The sequence below is a fragment of the Nannobrachium achirus genome, assembly GCF_963921795.1.
Source record: "Nannobrachium achirus genome assembly, chromosome: 4".
Taxonomy (NCBI): Eukaryota; Metazoa; Chordata; class Actinopteri; order Myctophiformes; family Myctophidae; genus Nannobrachium; species Nannobrachium achirus.
The window spans coordinates 51,558,575-51,579,440 of record NC_137813.1 but is presented as its reverse complement, the minus strand read 5'-3'; the positions used below and the strand labels follow the sequence as shown (position 1 = coordinate 51,579,440).

General features: G+C 39.5%; 2 protein-coding genes across 2 annotated transcripts; both read left to right on the top strand.

Annotated features, from left to right (window-relative positions):
• Positions 1 to 1,431: 1,431 nt before the first annotated feature.
• LOC308282984 (nuclear factor 7, brain-like) lies at positions 1,432 to 2,832 on the top strand (the record flags this gene model as incomplete). Its single annotated transcript, XM_080723371.1, has 1 exon — positions 1,432 to 2,832. One exon carries the CDS (start codon positions 1,432 to 1,434, stop codon positions 2,830 to 2,832), a length of 1,401 nt encoding a protein of 466 aa, XP_080579497.1.
• Positions 2,833 to 6,144: 3,312 nt separating this feature from the next.
• On the top strand, positions 6,145 to 14,398 carry LOC308283358 (uncharacterized protein). Its single transcript, XM_080723781.1, has 3 exons — positions 6,145 to 6,203; positions 13,242 to 13,543; positions 13,671 to 14,398. Exons 2-3 carry the CDS (start codon positions 13,276 to 13,278, stop codon positions 13,790 to 13,792), a joined length of 390 nt encoding a protein of 129 aa, XP_080579907.1. The 5' UTR covers positions 6,145 to 6,203; positions 13,242 to 13,275; the 3' UTR covers positions 13,793 to 14,398.
• The last annotated feature ends 6,468 nt before the right edge of the window (positions 14,399 to 20,866 follow it).

The following is a 20,866-nucleotide window of genomic DNA, read 5'->3' as shown; positions in this document are numbered from 1 at the left end:
CACACACACACACACACACACACACACACACACACACACACACACACACAATTATGTTGGTTAGGTTTTACTATGGACAATGGACATGCAAAAAAAAGTGATAAAAAGAAAACACACTAGCTCGTACAGGGAGCTCAGCACTTCTTTGTCAATACTGCACCGCTGTGCTGGTGGTGTTTAGAGAATGAATTATGATGACATGTCTACAGTGTCTCCCAAACGAGGAACACTGGCCTGCCTTGAAACAAGCCCAGGTGTGTCAGCCACAAATTATTATACAACATATACAACTATACAAAACATGTATTATATCAGTACTTTGTTCAAGAAAGTTTCCAAATTCAGTCACATTCTATACCCTAGAACAGGGGTCTTTGACATTTCTCAGGCCAAGGACCCCTTAGCTGAGAGAGAGATAAAGCAGGGACCCCCACTACATATTGTATAAAATTGTGTTGCAGATTAAACTTGTTCATACATTTCATAGACAGCAGTGTTGTGGTCTTTTTTGTATTATTATTCTCATATTATCTTTTCTATTGTTGGATTCATGTTAAAGTGACACTATGTCACTTTTTTATGAATACAAATGTATTTTGTCCAATCTAGAGTATGTTAATATAATATAACTTATACAATTGGGGAGGTAGTATGATATTGAGCTTATGTGCTCTTCTATTGAGACATTTAGATGGTGTCAAAGGTCACCTCACCTAGACACAGGATCTGACATCGAATATCGACCTGATAGTCAAGATTCAATTGATCCCCTAAGCAAGCAGGCCGGCTTACCATTGAGCTCATGGTTCAATGGTAATAATGGCAGCACTTGCGCATGAAACCGGGTTCAAATCCGGAACAGAAGAGCTTTAATGTGCATTTCCAGACAGTTAACCTTCACTGTTGGCTCTGTACTTGGTCTGCTTTGTTCCCTCTACAGTTTAGAGGCTATTTTTGCAATTAATATTTCCGGCATTGTGTGTGTGTGTGTGTGTGTGTGTGTGTGTGTGTGTGTGTGTGTGTGTGTGTGTGTGTGTGTGTGTGTGTGTGTGTGTGTGTGTGTGTTTGTGTGCGTGCGTGCGTGCGTGTGTGTGTTGCAACAGTTTTGTGGTGTCAAAGCTCCGTATCTGACTCAGAAATCAGGAAACAGAAACTTACTGCACACTCCTGTCTGTCAACACAGACAGAGAGAAAAACAAAAGATTCACGTTCAGATCAAACACAACTTCCAGTGGAGGAGGACAGACTGTCTTACCAGGAGGGAATACTGACCCAGACCACTGGAACCTGCTGCTGACTCTGTCAGCTGAATGGACTTTAACAAGAACCACGATTCAAAGTGAAAGTAAACTTCAGGGAACATTCTAGACTCGAGGGAGTGGCTCATTTCCTTTATTGAGCAGAGTGTTTGTTGCTTCATTCACGGACAAAATGGCATCTAAGTCGTCTTTCTCAGAAGAGGATTTTTCGTGTCCGGTTTGTCAGGACATCTTTAAAGATCCTGTTCTCCTGTCGTGCAGCCACAGCTTCTGTAAAGCCTGTCTGCAGGAATGGTGGAGAGAGAAAGTAATAAAAGAATGTCCAGTTTGTAAGGAGAGACATTCAGTGGATCCACCCAGAAACCTGGCTCTGAAGAACCTGTGTGAGGCCTTCATACAGGAGAGACATCAGAGAGCTTCAACAGGGTCTGAGGTTCTCTGCAGTCTGCATGCTGAGAAACTCAAACTGTTCTGTCTGGAGTGTCAAGAGCCAGCGTGTCTTGTGTGTCGAGATTCAAAAAAACACATCAACCACAGATTCAGACCCATCGATGAAGCTGCACTGCATCACAAGGAGAACGTCCAGAAATCTTTGAAGACTTTACAGGAGAAACTGGAGGTCTTTAATAAAGTTAAAACAAACTGTGACCAAACAGCAGAACACATTAAGGTACGGGCCCGGCACACAGAGACGCAGATGAAGGAACAGTTTAAGAAGATGCATCAGTTTCTACAAGAGGAAGAGGAGGTCAGGATCACTGCACTGAGGGAGGAAGAGCTGCAGAAGACTCAGATGGTGAAGGAGAAGACTGATGCCCTGAACAGAGAGATATCAACCCTTTCAGACATAATCAGAGCCATAGAGGAGGATCTGAGAGCTGGACACATCTCATTCCTGCAGAACTACAAGACCACAGTGGAAAGAGTCCAGCTCACACTGCAGGACCCACAGCCGGTCTCAGGAGCACGGATAGACGAGGCCAAACACCTGAAGAACCTGACCTTCAGAGTCTGGGACAAGATGAAGGACATTGTCTCCTACACTCCTGTCATTCTGGACCCCAACACTGCCCATCCACAACGCATCCTGTCTGATGATTTGACCAGTGTGAGATCTGGAGATGAACAGCAGCTTCCTGACAACCCAGAGAGGTTTGACCAACGGCTCCGTGTCCTGGGTTCTGAGGGCTTTAACTCTGGGACTCACAGCTGGGATGTTGAGGTTGGAGACAACACATTCTGGGTACTGGGTGTGTTAGCAGAGTCTTTTCAGAGGAAGGGGAAGGGAGAGGGTCGATACTGGAGCATATGGTTGTATGAAGGTAAATTCATAGCAGTCTCCTCAGGGTCAACCACTGTTCTCTCAGTGAAGCAGAACCCCAAGAAGATCAGAGTCCAGCTGGACTGGAACAGAGAAAAGCTGTCCTTCTCTGATCCTAATACTAACGCACACATACACACCTTCACACACACTTTCACTGAAACACTCTTTCCATTCATTGACACTGGTCGTACTGTCCCTCTGAAGATGTTACCATGGAAGATCAGTGTAAGTCTGGAACCACGTAGTTAGACATGATGATGATGATGATGATGATGATTATGATTATGATGATGATGATGATGATGATGATGATGGTGATGATGATGATGATGATATATTAATCATCAGTAATCGTACTAGTGCCAACAATAATAACAGGATTATTTGAATTTGAAAGGTAATGATATAATTAAAATTAGGGGATTCATATAATTTTGCTAGCCTAGGATGGCTCAGGGTAGAAGACAGGGTTAAGCAACAAAAAATGGGATTGGCTTTCAAAATAGTCAATGGGGCTTTGCCCTCATTACCCTCATACCTGACTAAATACCTAGTGAATGACATCCACAGCCACAATACTAGAGGGAGCGACAACAACAATCTGGTAACACCCAAACATGAGTAAATTCTCTTTCTATACAATCCTGCCACCAAAGTGTGGAATGCCCTGACACCATCGCTTAAAATGTGGTTCACTGGCTTCCTTCAAAACATGCCTGAAAAAGTTGATGGCACTCACTGCCTCTACCCCCAACCTCCCTTTTACCCCCTATCTTTTAACTGCAACGAGGAGCCTACACAATCAAGAATTTCACCCACTTTACTTGTAATGTGATGTGACAATAAAGATTGATTCTGATTCTGTATATGTTTCAAAGCTTGTTATTTCTGTAATATTATATACAAATTTTAGATATAAATAACCAAGCTCTACTAGCCTCTATATTCTTGTTCTCACACAGTTCGAAGAATGAGAGTTAAGAGTTCAGCACCACGGACAGCGACAGCAGTCGTGTCATCTTGGAACCTAGCCAATAGCCATGGTTCACACACAGTTGTCTGTCACGATATGACAATCATGTTTCAGTGCTACTTTCCCCAAACTGTTAAACAAACAAGCAATTTCATTTACTTCTCACATTGCTCGTCTAGAATACAGTTATTTTGGAAGAATCTATATAGCCACCATGCCCCATCACCACCATGGCTGTGTCGGTGAAAGAAACATTTGTTTTGTACCAATGTCCAAAAATGTATCTAATGAGCAATAGGGGTTCTCTAAAGTAAATTACTAGTAAGACGCCTCAGGGCGACTTGCGACCTCGTCGCATGTTCTTGGCCATCTGGCCAGTGATGTATATTGGACCAGTTACCCATATATGGAGACCTCTGCATGATAGTCATGACAAAACATGCCCATACGGTATATGGGCATTACCAAATATGGGCATTCCCAGATATGTCCTTAGTATTGATTACTTTGAAACAGGGATCTCCATATGGGCATAAAACGTATGTTAATTAGTAAAGCCAAGCAGGGCCTTGGCGAGTTAGGGCCTGGGTTTGATGCCTGACGATCTCCATATATGGGCATAAGGGGGTACCCTAACAGGGCATCATCTGGGGATACTGTATATGGACATTTTATTAATTTTATCCTTTATTAATATATATCCATATATGGACTTACTATTAACGTTTTCGGGGAAGGTAGGGTGTAAATCAGAGCAAAGCAGGCTCTTAGGCCAGTTGGGGCCTGGGATTGATGACATCAGAAATCTCCATATATGGGCATAAATGAGATTTTGTTTCTGGGAATGCACATATATGGACTTTTTATTTTATTTTATACTTTATTAATGATAATATGTATCCATATATACCGGTACAATATATGTTGTGCCCATACATGGAGATCCTTATCTAAACCAGCCATACAGATATGGGCCATGTCTTGGCCAGGCATCTGGCCTTTGATATATATCGATGACATCAGGGATCTACATATATGGGTATAAAAGGGATTCTGGGGAATACCCATATATGGACTTTTACATAGGTGATGTCACCTGTGATATAACCAGTGATGTCACGTGACATGGGAACCAACCCTGTAAAATGTGTACTGACACAGACAGACAGAGACAAGCTGCAACATTTCTCATGGTAAACTGCGACCTTCGGTCGCAATCTATAGCTAGAATGTTTGGTACAAATTACATTTCAAGTAAGTCTCACACTGGAGTTGCAAAGGCAATACATTCAAAATTTGGATCCAATTTGGGCTGTAGATTGCTTATTCCCTCTTTTTTATGATTTTAGTAGATGTTTATATTCACCGATTCCGTTGATGCTGCAGCAATTTGACCCAAAATACATTTGGAGAAAATAGAGGCAACTTGAATGTTGTAAAGTGAACTGAGTTAGCTCTGGCCCATGGACTACTGTACATGCACCGCTATATAGGCATAGGCCTACTAGTGGTGAGAGAGGTTCCGATTGGAGATAAGTTTGAGAGTGCAAATAAACCAATACTTGCCGTGCAACACAACATTTCAATATTAGACTATTTAAATTACTACACACTACACTACAAATTATTACTCTCTCTTTTGCCCCTCTAGCTCCACGACCACCAGAGGCCTATATTTTATGATTTCATAGATTGCTCTCTCTCTCTCTCTCTCTCTCTCTCTCTCTCTCTCTCTATCTATCTCTATCTCTCTCTTTCTCTCAGCAATCCGGATAATAGCCCAATAAAACATTTCATTTTCATTTAATTTGCAGTGGTCTGAAGTATGCAGTCTTTCCTGCTTTTATACTTTGAGAAAGTTGGTATCAAGACATGACACAACATAGCCCACATCCTACTTGTCATGACAAGTAGGGTGCATGTCTTGAAGCTCGTCATAGAAAGAGGGAGACATAGTTTAGATATCTGGTTGGATATCTGGGAAGAGTGGGCACTGCATGGCCACTAAAGCAAGAGTGGGCCATCGATGTAAAACTGTCAAATTCTTTCCCAAATGTAAAGAAAGGATAATGGTCTAATGTAAAGTATAGGCCTGATTAGAACATGGTTGGACATCAGACCATTAAGGTCTAATGTTTCTACATTTGCTACAAATTGCTTCAAAACCAGCATATCCAATCATTTTGGGCAAAGAAGTTGAAGCATAAACTTGAATGTGTTGCAAAAAAAAAAAAAAAAATGTTGTTCTGATGATGGTGTTCAAATTATGGATTTGCTGCTGCTCTGAATGAGTGCACACTGTGCACGCAGTTTCTGGATGATCAATAGTAATAATAGGCTAAATATAATAACTTCTAAAACACTGTCTAAAACAGTTTTGTTTTTAATTTTTGTATTTATTTAATGTTTTGATTGATTGATTGATTGATTGATTGATTGATTGATTGATTGATTGCATGGTTAGTCTGAGTTTGAGTATCAATGCTCTATGACTATGACATGATGACGTGAATGATCAAGTTTGTGATCCACCCACATGAAGTCATAATGGGGAGGTCCCATTGTCCTGTAGTCAAAGCCTTTGTGACGCAAAGTTTCTTTCGTTTTCATTGGCGCGAGGAGGCGACTTCTGCGTGGCTATAATAAGGTAAATAAATTAATACCTAACCCTACTAACGGGGACATTAATGCAAGTTATGCAACAGGCTATTAATCTATAATTCCATAACTTTGCTGATTTCAATGATTTCAATGTCGGAATACGGTAGGCCTATGCTAGTCGAGATGACAACGTGCTCATAAAAAACTCAGTTACTTTGAGCTGAAATGTTTTCGTCTAAGTGGTTTTCGATTAAATCAACTAGGGGGAAAAGCGCCCTCCGGTTGTTTGTAGCCTGTAGCAATGACAAATTGTGGATAATGCTGGCACATGGGTGATGGCAAATTGTTGGCAGTTGTGAGGACTGTCACGGAAGCTGTGAGTGTGATTTGCAAGGCTTTCATGCGTATGGGTTTTGAACACACACGCGCGCACGCACGCACAAGTGCAGAGCAGAGAGAGAGAGAGAGAGAGAGAGAGAGAGAGAAGAGAGAGAGAGAGAGAGAGAGAGAGAGAGAGAGAGAGAGAGAGAGAGAGAGAGAGAACGTTTTTGAATTGAATATAGACCTATAATTTATTAGACAAAAATTAAGAACAGTAGGAACTTCTAGGAAGTAGCCTACATTAAAAAAAAGAAAAGGAAAAAGTACAGCACAGGACACAGGTGCAGTCAAACTGAAAACACCCTGCCTAAAAGGAACACCTCAAAAAAGCCCTAAGCGGTCTTGTTTCCATTGGAGGTCCTAAAATATTATTGTGGTAGGATATTAGATGGTGTAGGCTAATGTTATTTGTTTTCTGCTATTAAACATCATTTCTAGTAGTAGGCTAATTAACATTTGACTAATTCCTAATTTTATGAAATCTTTTCATTGCATCCTCTGGTAGGCACACCGGAAGACAAGTTTGTAATTCGTATTTTATATTTACTGCGTTCACGTCACAGAGCCCCAATTCCGAATGGTATCCCCAAATGACTCATTATTGACATGAGTAAAAAAAGACCCCTTTTAAAAATGATTCAGTCAAGGGACCCTATACGAAAAGATGTTTAGATTGAGATTAAATTAAATTGTCTAAAGCAGTGTTTCTCAACCTATTTTGGGCCAGTGCACCTTATCCATTACCCAGGCCCCTGCCCAAGACATAAAATGTAAGCTTTACATTTTATTGTGTTGCTTATATAAAAGCAATCATAACTACTTCATGAACACAAATCCTGCACACTGCTCTTGCTCAGCATCTCCTTTTTATTTTAGTTGACAGACTTTTCGGTCCCACGTACTGGACCTTCATCACAGTGTCCTACATCCATACATAGTGCACACATCTCATCAGCACAAAAAGAAAGGAAACTTGACTTCGGTCCATTATATCTCCCCTTTAATAATACCAATTCGAATTGTGTTTTAGGCTATATAATTGCTATCGTTGATTCGTCACCTTTACAACGAGGCATTCGAGGCATGAGCTACACAGCCAAAAGTGTGGGTAGCTCCGCCCTTGGCTCAACCGGAACAGTGTTTTGATTCACGCATGTAAGACACTCTTGTCGTGATGAAGGTCCAGTGGGACCGAAACGTCTGTCAACTTAAAGGGGTATTTCACTTTCAAAAAAACCTTTGGTAATTTTATCATCTAATCAGGCTTTTATGAACACCCTGAACAGTTTTTAATTAGCTTGATTGAATATTTAATTATTTGATGTAAATGTTACCAGGCCCTCCAGGCCCAGGGCCTCTCCCCACACACACCTATTGTAACTTCAAACTTCATTTTAACCATGATAGATTCATAAAAAAACACACATAATTTTGTTCTGGTGACTCATACTACCCTCCTAATATGTGAGCAGGCCGTGTTTTTTCGATAACATTTTTCATTTATTTTTAATAATTATGTTTTTGTATTTCATTTTTTCCATTTTTCCAAATAATTATTAAAAATAAATGAAAAAAGTTATCGAAAAAACACGGCCTGCACACGTATTAGGAAGGTAAAATGAGTCTCCAGAAAAAATAATGGGTGTTTTTAATGAATCTATCATGGTTAAAATGGAGTTTGAAGTTACAATGGGTTTGTATGTGGAGAGAGGCCCTACCACTGCTCCCTGTTGAAAGTGGAATATCCCTTTAATAAAAAGGAGCTGCTGAGCAAGAGCAGTGTGCGGGAATTTTGTTCATTAAATAGTTTTTCATCAGTAGGCTATATTCACTGTCCAATGCACCTGCATCCGAATTAAGTAGATGTGCGAATACTTCCTTTATCCTATTGCTTATATAATTAAAAAACATCTAATCGATTTCCAAATATCAGATTTGACATTAAACTGGACTGTTAATATAATATGTGACTATGTAATTACTAGCCTACTTAATTAAAAAAGGCTGTTACAATTATCAGGCCATGTCACATCAGGCCCCTCTCACAGTGCTTAATGGCAGGACTGTCATGCCCTGGCCCAGGCCCAGTCATGTTACCATGGTACCACGTTGATGTTTGTTATCATGTTACCATGCATTGGCGGAGATATACTGTAAAGAGTGCCTGAGAGCTTGGGCAACCCATTACAATAGCCAGTTCTCACTTATCCACAACTTGGACATATTTTCACACCTTCCCTTTGTCCTTTTGTTGGGGGGAACACGCACAGCAGCACAGCCCCCACACTCTCGTAGTAGATACTGTGATAAAGACTGAAAGTAAAGTAACTAAGTACATTTACTGAAATACTGTAGCCTACTTATGTAAAATGTTAAGGTATTTGTACTTTACTTGAGTGTTTCCAATTTCCAATACTTTCACTTTTACTCCACTACATCTCAGATCCAAATATTGTGCTTTTATTACTTTACATTTATTTGAAAGGTTTAGTTACTAGTTACCTTGGTCCTTGTAGTTTTGGATATTTATTACAAAACATAGATTAACCACTAACACTTCAGCCCTATAGATACATTTTGTCCCTTTGAAAATAGCCGATTTATACAAGCTTACTTTGTAGATCTGCATGTGCAATTTTCAAAATATTTGCTCACATAATGCTGAATATATTTTTGATATTATTTGCTCAAATGTGAGTCACATTTTGAAAACATGAAATGGGACATTCTGCATAACGAGTACTTTTACTTTTTGTACTTTAAGTACATTTTGAAATCCATGATGCACAAATAGCAGCAGGCACCGAGCACGAGAGTGACGGAGACAGAGAGAGGGACCAAGGGAGGAAGAGAGAGTTTCCTCACGATAATCGTATCGTGGAGATTGTATTTATCGTGATATCGTCCTCTGTCATGAACTGGGATCAATTCACCTTTTATTTGCCGAGCTGCATATCCGGTACAGCTTAAACCCTCTATAATTGGTAAAAGGTACTTGTAATATATATATTTCTCTATCAAATGTCTTTGCCAAAAAATTGCCGATCTACAAGCTCACAGCACGTCACGTTGTAACGGGTTGTGAGCTTGTAGATCTGCTATTTTTTGGCAAATGTTCCACCCCAGGATAATGGATTTGATTATCGTGATAATATTGTAAATCGCGATTTCTTTTGTCACAATAATCGTGATATGAAATGTTCATATCGTCCCATCCCTATTTCCTCCACAATTAAAATAGACAAAGATCTAAAAAGATTAGCGTTCTGCTTCTGCTTGTAGCATGTTAATGGAGGTGCAATGCCATGCATTAATAGGGCCAACTTTGTTAGATGTTGTGACATTTTGAAACATGCTGAAAAGTCATGATTGCATCATAAAAAGCCGTACAGTGCGTACCACTACTAAACTGTAAATAAAGTACTCAATGAAGGAAAAAATGCCCTTTTTTTACCGGGGGCCATATCACCATGTCGACAGCGCTGTGACATCCCTGTTGACAGGGCTGACATGATACTGGCATGATAATGAAAATGATACTGTTATACTGGTTTAATGAAAAATAGTGCAAAATGTGCACATGTATATATTAAACTGCCCCTTCTCTGTATTCTCCCTGGTGGTCTGTACCTAGCCTCGTAAACCAGTCTCCCTTCCTGCCTTCATTCGAATGCGAGCAGGAGAGACTGGCCTCCAGCAGTGTCAGAGCGATTGGGCTGGGCGGGAGCATGGGCGGGAGTAGAGCGTTGACAGACAACCCCTTCAGCCAATCAGGGACGCCTGGTGTTTGTCTGCTTAGTTTAGCCGGATATATTTGCAAGAAGACGCTGAAGCACTGCTTTCTCCCTCCTGCGCCTCCATTTCGTTTTAATGTTTATATTGTTTGACCGGCATGGACTTCTCCAGATGAAACCAAGGCAACATCATTTCAAAAGGTATAGTCAAGAGACAGTAACTTTGCGATCTTTTGCCTTGCTGAGGTTATGTCTTTTGCATTTTACAACAAGATGTGGCTAATGGAATCTAGCAATGCTAATATTGCTAACTTCCCTGTGTATACTTCGCTTTGTTAACCATGTCATTTGTATCAATGTGATCAAAAGTAGAAAATATTACGCACATCTCTTAATGAGGTGCTGGGTGAGAAATATCACAATAGAAAAGGAAACTCGCACACTCTGCTCCAAATGACTGAATATTTATTGACAACGTTTCGAGCTACAAGCTCTTCATCCAGACCAGATGAAGAGCTTGTAGCTCGAAATGTCGTCAATAAACGCTCGTCATTTGGAGCAGAGTGTGCGGGTTTCCTTTTCTATTTTTATCAATGTAAAATAACTAACTAGTCATTATATCAACCACTGTGTTTTATGCAACTCCTTTACTGCTCAACAGAAACTGTATGTCTAGGTTTACGAGGCTACTTACTGTATGTCCATTGTCCACCAATATAAACACAGCAGTGGTTTAAAAATCTATAATGGTTATAATTATATAATGGTTTGTTATAGATTGATATAAAGGACACGAATAACAAAGCCTAAGCAACAGGCGAAATGCCTGCCAACATGACCGATCTAAGAAAATGGTTTTGCCTTAAGAGTAACAACACCCATTGTTATTTATTTTTCTAACAGGTCAACACCAATACATGGAACTGGAGAGAGCACACATCTCCTTGCTGTCTGTCGTCCATCTTAATGGCTCATCCTCTTGCTGTACTTGAAGACTCCAGACCTCCGTGCAACATCTCCCTTATTGCATTTATTTTAAATAGTTATGGTTCCTCTAATGTAAATGTTTCACACGCCGAGGACAAAGTAATTGTGTAGTAAACACTACAGGATCATTACATATACATTTAATTTTCAGCTGATCAAAATAATCATTTAAACCTTGTCAACCATGATATAAGGTTAGCAGCATATTTACACATGTTTACAGTCCATCAGTGGGTATTCAGATAATAAGTGTATACAATGTATACTGGTTTGTACATGTACATGCTGAAGAGAAGTAGCAGAAAAGTGATGAATACTTTAGATATAACTGAGAAAATTAATTAAACAAAACAGAATAATTTCTTTAGAAGACTGATTACTGTGTTGATGTTCTTTTCCTCTAATACTGTGATATTATAAAAAAGTGTTTAATAAATGACACTAAAGCAAAGATACAGTCAACTTCTTATGAAATTAGAAAGTAGACATCATCTCTGTGTATTCCTAAGAGGAACGAATGATTCCTATAATTGATTTCTGTAATTGTATTTATTATTTTATTGAGACCATACAAATATTGTCAATAAACTTGATGACAGCCAATGCATGTGTGGATCAAACTCTGTCCATTGATGCAGTCATCCGCCAGCTTCCATTTCCTAGAGGAGAAAGAGACAAGATTGATTGTCATACGTTTTTGTTAATGATGTATCACAAAAGTTACAATTCTATCACAAATGTTTTACATTGCTAAAGGATACATTTAATTAGTTGTATGGGTCAATTCATGTATTTTCATCTACAAAGAACGGCCCAATCACAACAAAAATAACAGACAATGGTCTTTTAAATTTAACTTGTAGCCTAGTTCTTGGTGTGATTTAAGTTGTGAATACGTGCATTTAGATCACAGATGTGTCAGGACCTATTGCCCAATCAATTAGTATTCAACAACAGAAACTGAACATCCACCATTATGCAAACAGTATAGTGGCTTAAAAACTAGGTTTGATATAAAGTAGCCCTGAAACATGACGGTCATGAGTGACCATGCTTCAGGGCTAGATGTATGTTACAGATATATTTAAGGACAAACAGCACAAGTCACAGGCGATATTCCTGCCAGAATGACTGTCTCTATATGGAAATGGTTTAGATTAAGCCAAAGCTATGGTGAGTGCAAAAAATGATATGATTAGTTCCTTCCACAAAAATACAACGAGTACACAGGAGAATAGCTAGGCTACCTGTTAGCACAGTCTGTCCCATTAAATCATTTTCAGACCGAAAACATTAGCAAGAGAACCGAGATTGCAAAGCCATACATATTATTAGTCTACTGTACCTTTCGAAATTAAACGTTGTTGCAGTTGCCTTTCATCTGAAGAAAAACATCCATAGAGAAAAACGGGAGAGTGTTTTGTGCAGGTCGTTCAGTCCGAGTGTATCAAAAAAGCTACTGTGTTAACGGTGACTGCAGACTGCAGAGAAAAACAAACAGATCGCTTCCGCACCGAAGCGACGTCATAGAATTCCCTGATTGGCCAAAGCGCACTGTCAATCACAGAGCTCCTGAGCTCGAATGCTGATTGGCGAGGAAGAGCGCTTGCTTCCGCCCGAATGACTTGTGTTGCTTGGAGGCTAGACTCCTCTGCAGATTCGAACTGAAGATGGGAGGAGTCAGTTTACTAGGCTAGTCTGTACCACCCAGTTGAGAAATTGTTTGTAATCATCTTAAGTGAACAAGCCCCTACATAACCATACACATGAGGGAGTCTTTCTTTGAAGGACCTTCCTTGTCTTTGATTCACTGTGGATAATTTTGTTGATATACAATATTCATTGTTATATAAACTGATATCTGAGTTTTCTGAAATACTGTACCGGTAATTATAAAAAAGGTTAGAATGATTTGATGTCATACTAATGTTCATTTAGGATTGAGAATTTGAATATAACCTTTTCTTCTGACTTCTTTTCAGATCCTGAATCTTTCTTCCAACACCTTAACCAGCGATGGCAGACCACAAAGATCGTCTATCATCTATTTTCTATGATTTGGATGGTAAGGAATTCGGGAAATTCCAATGGCAACTGCTCAACGAGGGCGTTTTAAAAAAAGCCCAGCTGGACAATGCAGACAGGGAGCAAACAATAGATGCAATGGTCCAGACATATGAAGGGGATGAAGTTCTGGAGGTCACGAAAAGGATTCTGAAGAAGATCGCAAGGAATGATCTAGTGAAGAACCTTTCAAACACTGGGTCAGATTCAGCATCCAAAAGTAATTTAATGCAATATGTAATTGTCATATCATATCATATCATATCATATCATATCATATATCATATCATATCATATCATATCATATCATATCATATCATATCATATCATTCCCCCCATGCTGACAGACGATGAGGAGGAGGGAGAAGATGAAGACGATGAGGAGGAGGGAGAAGATGAAGACGAAAATGAGGAGGGAGATGATGAAGACGACGATGAGGAGGAGGGAGATGATGAAGACGACGATTAGGAGGGAGATGATGATGATAACCAAGATAATTATAATAACAAGTTTACTGTCTCCACCAATTCGGTTTCTTCCCCGTCCGGCTACTTTTCAGGAGGCCGATTTCATTGGTAGCAGGAGGACTCAGTTACTTCTGCGCTGAAGCCACAGGTTTCAGCAGGTTGTTTCCTGGTCTAACGTCTAACGTCTCATCTGACCCATGTTTTGATATTACTCCTCCTCCTTGGTACGGACTACTTCTCGGCCTGGGGTCCATCAGTCCATGACCCACCTTTTTCCAATTTTGCTAGCCTAGGATGGCTCAGGGTAGAAGACAGGGTTAAGCAACAAAAAATGGGATTGGCTTTCAAAATAGTCAATGGGGCTTTGCCCTCATTACCCTCATACCTGACTAAATACCTAGTGAATGACATCCACAGCCACAATACTAGAGGGAGCTACAACAACAATCTGGTAACACCCAAACATGAGTAAATTCTCTTTCTATACAATCCTGCCACCAAAGTGTGGAATGCCCTGACACCATCGCTTAAAATGTGGTTCACTGGCTTCCTTCAAAACATGCCTGAAAAAGTTGATGGCACTCACTGCCTCTACCCCCAACCCCCCTTTTACCCCCTATCTTTTAACTGCAACGAGGAGCCTACACAATCAAGAATTTCACCCACTTTACTTGTAATGTGATGTGACAATAAAGATTGATTCTGATTCTGTATATGTTTCAAAGCTTGTTATTTCTGTAATATTATATACAAATTTTAGATATAAATAACCAAGCTCTACTAGCCTCTATATTCTTGTTCTCACACAGTTCGAAGAATGAGAGTTAAGAGTTCAGCACCACGGACAGCGACAGCAGTCGTGTCATCTTGGAACCTAGCCAATAGCCATGGTTCACACACAGTTGTCTGTCACGATATGACAATCATGTTTCAGTGCTACTTTCCCCAAACTGTTAAACAAACAAGCAATTTCATTTACTTCTCACATTGCTCGTCTAGAATACAGTTATTTTGGAAGAATCTATATAGCCACCATGCCCCATCACCACCATGGCTGTGTCGGTGAAAGAAACATTTGTTTTGTACCAATGTCCAAAAATGTATCTAATGAGCAATAGGGGTTCTCTAAAGTAAATTACTAGTAAGACGCCTCAGGGCGACTTGCGACCTCGTCGCATGTTCTTGGCCATCTGGCCAGTGATGTATATTGGACCAGTTACCCATATATGGAGACCTCTGCATGATAGTCATGACAAAACATGCCCATACGGTATATGGGCATTACCAAATATGGGCATTCCCAGATGTCCTTAGTATTGATTACTTTGAAACAGGGATCTCCATATGGGCATAAAACGTATGTTAATTAGTAAAGCCAAGCAGGGCCTTGGCGAGTTAGGGCCTGGGTTTGATGCCTGACGATCTCCATATATGGGCATAAGGGGGTACCCTAACAGGGCATCATCTGGGGATACTGTATATGGACATTTTATTAATTTTATCCTTTATTAATATATATCCATATATGGACTTACTATTAACGTTTTCGGGGAAGGTAGGGTGTAAATCAGAGCAAAGCAGGCTCTTAGGCCAGTTGGGGCCTGGGATTGATGACATCAGAAATCTCCATATATGGGCATAAATGAGATTTTGTTTCTGGGAATGCACATATATGGACTTTTTATTTTATTTTATACTTTATTAATGATAATATGTATCCATATATACCGGTACAATATATGTTGTGCCCATACATGGAGATCCTTATCTAAACCAGCCATACAGATATGGGCCATGTCTTGGCCAGGCATCTGGCCTTTGATATATATCGATGACATCAGGGATCTACATATATGGGTATAAAAGGGATTCTGGGGAATACCCATATATGGACTTTTACATAGGTGATGTCACCTGTGATATAACCAGTGATGTCACGTGACATGGGAACCAACCCTGTAAAATGTGTACTGACACAGACAGACAGAGACAAGCTGCAACATTTCTCATGGTAAACTGCGACCTTCGGTCGCAATCTATAGCTAGAATGTTTGGTACAAATTACATTTCAAGTAAGTCTCACACTGGAGTTGCAAAGGCAATACATTCAAAATTTGGATCCAATTTGGGCTGTAGATTGCTTATTCCCTCTTTTTTATGATTTTAGTTAGATGTTTATATTCACCGATTCCGTTGATGCTGCAGCAATTTGACCCAAAATACATTTGGAGAAAATAGAGGCAACTTGAATGTTGTAAAGTGAACTGAGTTAGCTCTGGCCCATGGACTACTGTACATGCACCGCTATATAGGCATAGGCCTACTAGTGGTGAGAGAGGTTCCGATTGGAGATAAGTTTGAGAGTGCAAATAAACCAATACTTGCCGTGCAACACAACATTTCAATATTAGACTATTTAAATTACTACACACTACACTACAAATTATTACTCTCTCTTTTGCCCCTCTAGCTCCACGACCACCAGAGGCCTATATTTTATGATTTCATAGATTGCTCTCTCTCTCTCTCTCTCTCTCTCTCTCTCTCTCTCTCTCTCTCTCTCTCTCTCTCTATCTATCTCTATCTCTCTCTTTCTCTCAGCAATCCGGATAATAGCCCAATAAAACATTTCATTTTCATTTAATTTGCAGTGGTCTGAAGTATGCAGTCTTTCCTGCTTTTATACTTTGAGAAAGTTGGTATCAAGACATGACACAACATAGCCCACATCCTACTTGTCATGACAAGTAGGGTGCATGTCTTGAAGCTCGTCATAGAAAGAGGGAGACATAGTTTAGATATCTGGTTGGATATCTGGGAAGAGTGGGCACTGCATGGCCACTAAAGCAAGAGTGGGCCATCGATGTAAAACTGTCAAATTCTTTCCCAAATGTAAAGAAAGGATAATGGTCTAATGTAAGGATAATGGTCTAAAGTATAGGCCTGATTAGAACATGGTTGGACATCAGACCATTAAGGTCTAATGTTTCTACATTTGCTACACATTGCTTCAAAACCAGCATATCCAATCATTTTGGGCAAAGAAGTTGAAGCATAAACTTGAATGTGTTGCAAAAAAAAAAAAAAAAAATGTTGTTCTGATGATGGTGTTCAAATTATGGATTTGCTGCTGCTCTGAATGAGTGCACACTGTGCACGCAGTTTCTGGATGATCAATAGTAATAATAGGCTAAATATAATAACTTCTAAAACACTGTCTAAAACAGTTTTGTTTTAATTTTTTGTGTTTATTTAATGTTTTGATTGATTGATTGATTGATTGATTGATTGATTGATTGATTGAATGATTGATTGATTGCATGGTTAGTCTGAGTTTGAGTATCAATGCTCTAGAGAAGCTAACGGCTGCAGCCTGCGGGAAGTCTGCAGACGCGGGTCTGCTCTCGCAGACGCCTTTCCCGCAGGCTGCAGCCGTTAGGCTACTATTGGCAGCATTGGCTACTTTATGTACTTATGTTTTCATTTGATTTTGGAGCGCGGGCTGCATGGGACTCGGAGACGACCGAGAGGACTCCTTGTTTATTTTTGTCAAGGGTAGGACACATTTACAATTACAATTAATATAGCTCTACAGTCAGAAGGCTCGTCGCCACTATTATTTAGATGAGGCTGCTGTTAATTTAAAACAGATTTTCTGACCTGCGCAGTCTGTCAATCGACTTTTATCAAGAGATTCCACAGCACTCCGATCGGGTTGTTGTTGCTAGCTATAGGTCTTCTAATAATCTAATAATCTGAACTGTCTTTAAAACATGTTCCGTCTTGATTTAATTGATGCCTGATGCCTAGATGGTTCCGATTAAACATGCTAATAAGTAGCCTAATAATGATCATTTCACCCTCTCACTCTAACACTGTACCGCCTCATCCCAGATTAGCCACATTTATTTTTTAAACCGCATGATCCTATGCTGAACATGCTAATTTCATACTATATAGGCCTACTGGCCTATATAGCGACCGACTTTACCGACTTTTGTATTGTAGGAAAACCTACCTGTTAACACTGCAACTTTCTGCATGGTTTATCTGCAATTCTTTAAAAAAAAAAATTGTCAACATTTATTTGAAAATAATGAGTTGGCCTATAGCCTACTTTTACTTTTCGTAGCCTACTTTTATCTTTTGGTGCCAATACTTTTACTTAAGTTTCTATAAGTTCTGAGGTGGTACTGATACTTTTACTAGCAAAAAAAATCTACTTAACTGAGTGCTATAATAACATCCTCATTGCATCAACCTCTGCATATTGTATTTTGTAAATAGGTGCAAACAAACTTAGGCCTACAGAAGCATATGACCATTATTATTATTACAACTTAGTATAATAGTGACAAGGAGCACCCGCTTCTGGTTATAGGTGATTGACTCAGACAGTTCTTAACCCATTTAGACCTGAAGGCAATTCTGAAAACGCCTTCTAAATCCTGTCCTGTTTTCTGAAAAACATCAAATATTTATTCAATATTTATTCCCCACATTGTTTTGGTTTAGATTAAACCTACTCTACATTAATAGATTTGTAGTGGTGACATTGACATTTAAATACATAATAATTAATCCAACTACCTGATATCTGAGTGTACTTCTTTCGGCTCATTCCCATCAGGACTCAGGAGTCGCCACAGCAGATACAGTAATCTGTTTCCATCTGCTTCTGTTTTCTGCATCTTCCTCAGTCACTCCAGCCACTTGCATCTCCATCTTCAGCATCCTTCTCCCAATGTACCCTTCACTCTCCTCTGCACATGTATGTCCAAACCATCTAAACCTCGCCTTTCTTTCAACCCCAAACCTTGTAAGATGAGCTGATCCTCTAATGTACAGTAGTAATTTCTGTTTTGTTTAACCCTTAAGTTCTGTTCGGGTCATTTTGACCCGTTTTACATTTTCATTTGAAAAAAAAAGGTAGAAGTTAAAAATGTTTCCACCTGAAACTCACTGGCCTTAAAGATTCTTCTGAGATGAACGTGTAAAAAAAATATTTTTGCACTACACCCATGCTACACCCCCCTCATATTTTTTGAACCTTAAGTGCTGTTCGGGTCATTTTGACCCGGAAGCCCATAATTATGCACAGAAATACACAGTATTGTGCCAAAACACAGACACACAGGCCCCCCCCCCCCCTTCTAACACCCCCCTTCCGAAGCCCCCCTGTCTGATTTTCATTTTTTCCTATAAGCATGAGCAATATTGCCCAGTATTAAATAAAGTAGTTTTTTTACATGAATTCCAGCTAAATCAGTAAAAACGCCTAGCTCGTTCAGTGTTTAATGTGATATAGCAAAGCAGAAATGCAAAAATTTACCATATATATCATATGAATTGTTTGGTATTGAGTCAAAGTCAATGTATCATGATGATTTGTTAAGTTAAAATTTATATTAGTGTTGTTTTTTTTAAACCAAATATCCCCCGGTTCAAAATGACCCGAACAGAACGAAGGTGTAGTGAATCTGAACAGAACTTAAGGGTTAAGACTTAAGTAGTTTTATTGAGTATCTAACCTTTTATTCTGACTTTTTTCAGATCCTGACTTTGTATTGCACCTCTTTAATCCATGATGCCACACCATTTTCTATTAGGGCTTCTTGAGGAGCTTGATTCTGTAGCATTCAATAAATTCAAATGGTCGCTGCACCACGACCCCGGTGGCAAAATTAAAAAATCCCAGCTAGAAGAGGCAAACACTAGGGAGGACACAGTAGATCTGCTGGTACAAACACATAAAGGTGATGGAGCTGTGAAGATCACAAAAAGGCTTCTGAAGAAGATCCATAGGAATGATCTAGCAGAGAAACGTCCAGACACTGGGTCATGTCACAGAGGAGGAGGCAGGACTGGTTGATGAAATGCTTCATTAACAGTTTGACTAAATTCCGTAAGTAGGCCTACAGGTTATAGGCTACAATAATAATTAAACACACACACACACACACACACACACACACACACACACACACACACACACACACACACACACACACACACACTTGTCATGTCATGTCATGTCGTCACACAGAAGTAGTGTAATGAAAAAACAAAACAAAAACAAGCTTACTCACTCTGTGTATTTCTATCATTGACTGAGATGTTTAAAATCCAAGAACATATGCACATGCTCTCTCTCTCTCTCACACACACACACACACACACACACACACACACACACACACACACACACACACACACACACACACACACACACACACACACACACACTGATGAGCAACTCTCACATTATTGAAACATGACATCATGAAATGAGTACTCAGTAATAACATAAAATACTACATATTTTATGTTTTAAAACTCTAATGTACCTCTAAACAAAATAATAATTGTACCCCCCTCCCACCCATCCATGTTGTCTTGAAGGTCCTGGTTCAGCTAAGCGGAAAACAGGCTATAAACTAGGAAAGGTAAAGAAGTTTGTCTGTCCTGATAGAATAGCTAACAACAATAATAAACAGCAGATTCTTGTGGACTGTTGATGTCACTAATGTTCATACATGTGTTGAAAAGGAACCAGAGGCACAGAAACCAGCATCGAAGAAACCTGTAGTCAAGAACAGCAAGAAAGCGACCAAGCAAGCCACAAATAAGCCCACAACGACCAACAAAGCTCAAGCAAAGAAGAAACCCCAGCCCAAGTAAGTGAAACCAAGAAAAGCGATCTCCAAAAAGACGTAAACGTCCTAATAGTACTTTTTACTCCACTCTCATCCTCAATTGTACCTCTGTTTAATAGTGTGTACAACCAGTGTAGACAGTATACTGTACTGTAGATAATGGATGATATCTGTCAGAATGTTAACCTTTCGCTGAAGCACACTTCCACTCAATAAAGGGTTAACCACAAGGTTTTTCCTGTTCGGATTATCAACGAGAAACACATTGATGTCCAAATTGTTGTAAAAGCTAGCAAACTATAAAACATAATAATTAATTGATTCACAAATAGTCAAATAAAAGCAAGCAAAACACGAGGCCCCTTTTAAAACAATTGTTATATGCTCCTGTAAAGATAAAATATTTTATTTACTATATC

What these genes read in the sequence shown, in the direction of transcription:
- LOC308283358 (XM_080723781.1), top strand. Translation starts at nt 13,276, where the DNA reads ATGGCAGACCACAAAGATCGTCTATCATCTATTTTCTATGATTTGGAT. An exon ending in GTCAGATTCAGCATCCAAAA is followed by an intron (nt 13,544 to 13,670) that starts GTAATTTAATGC and finishes CCATGCTGACAG; the next exon opens with ACGATGAGGAGGAGGGAGAA.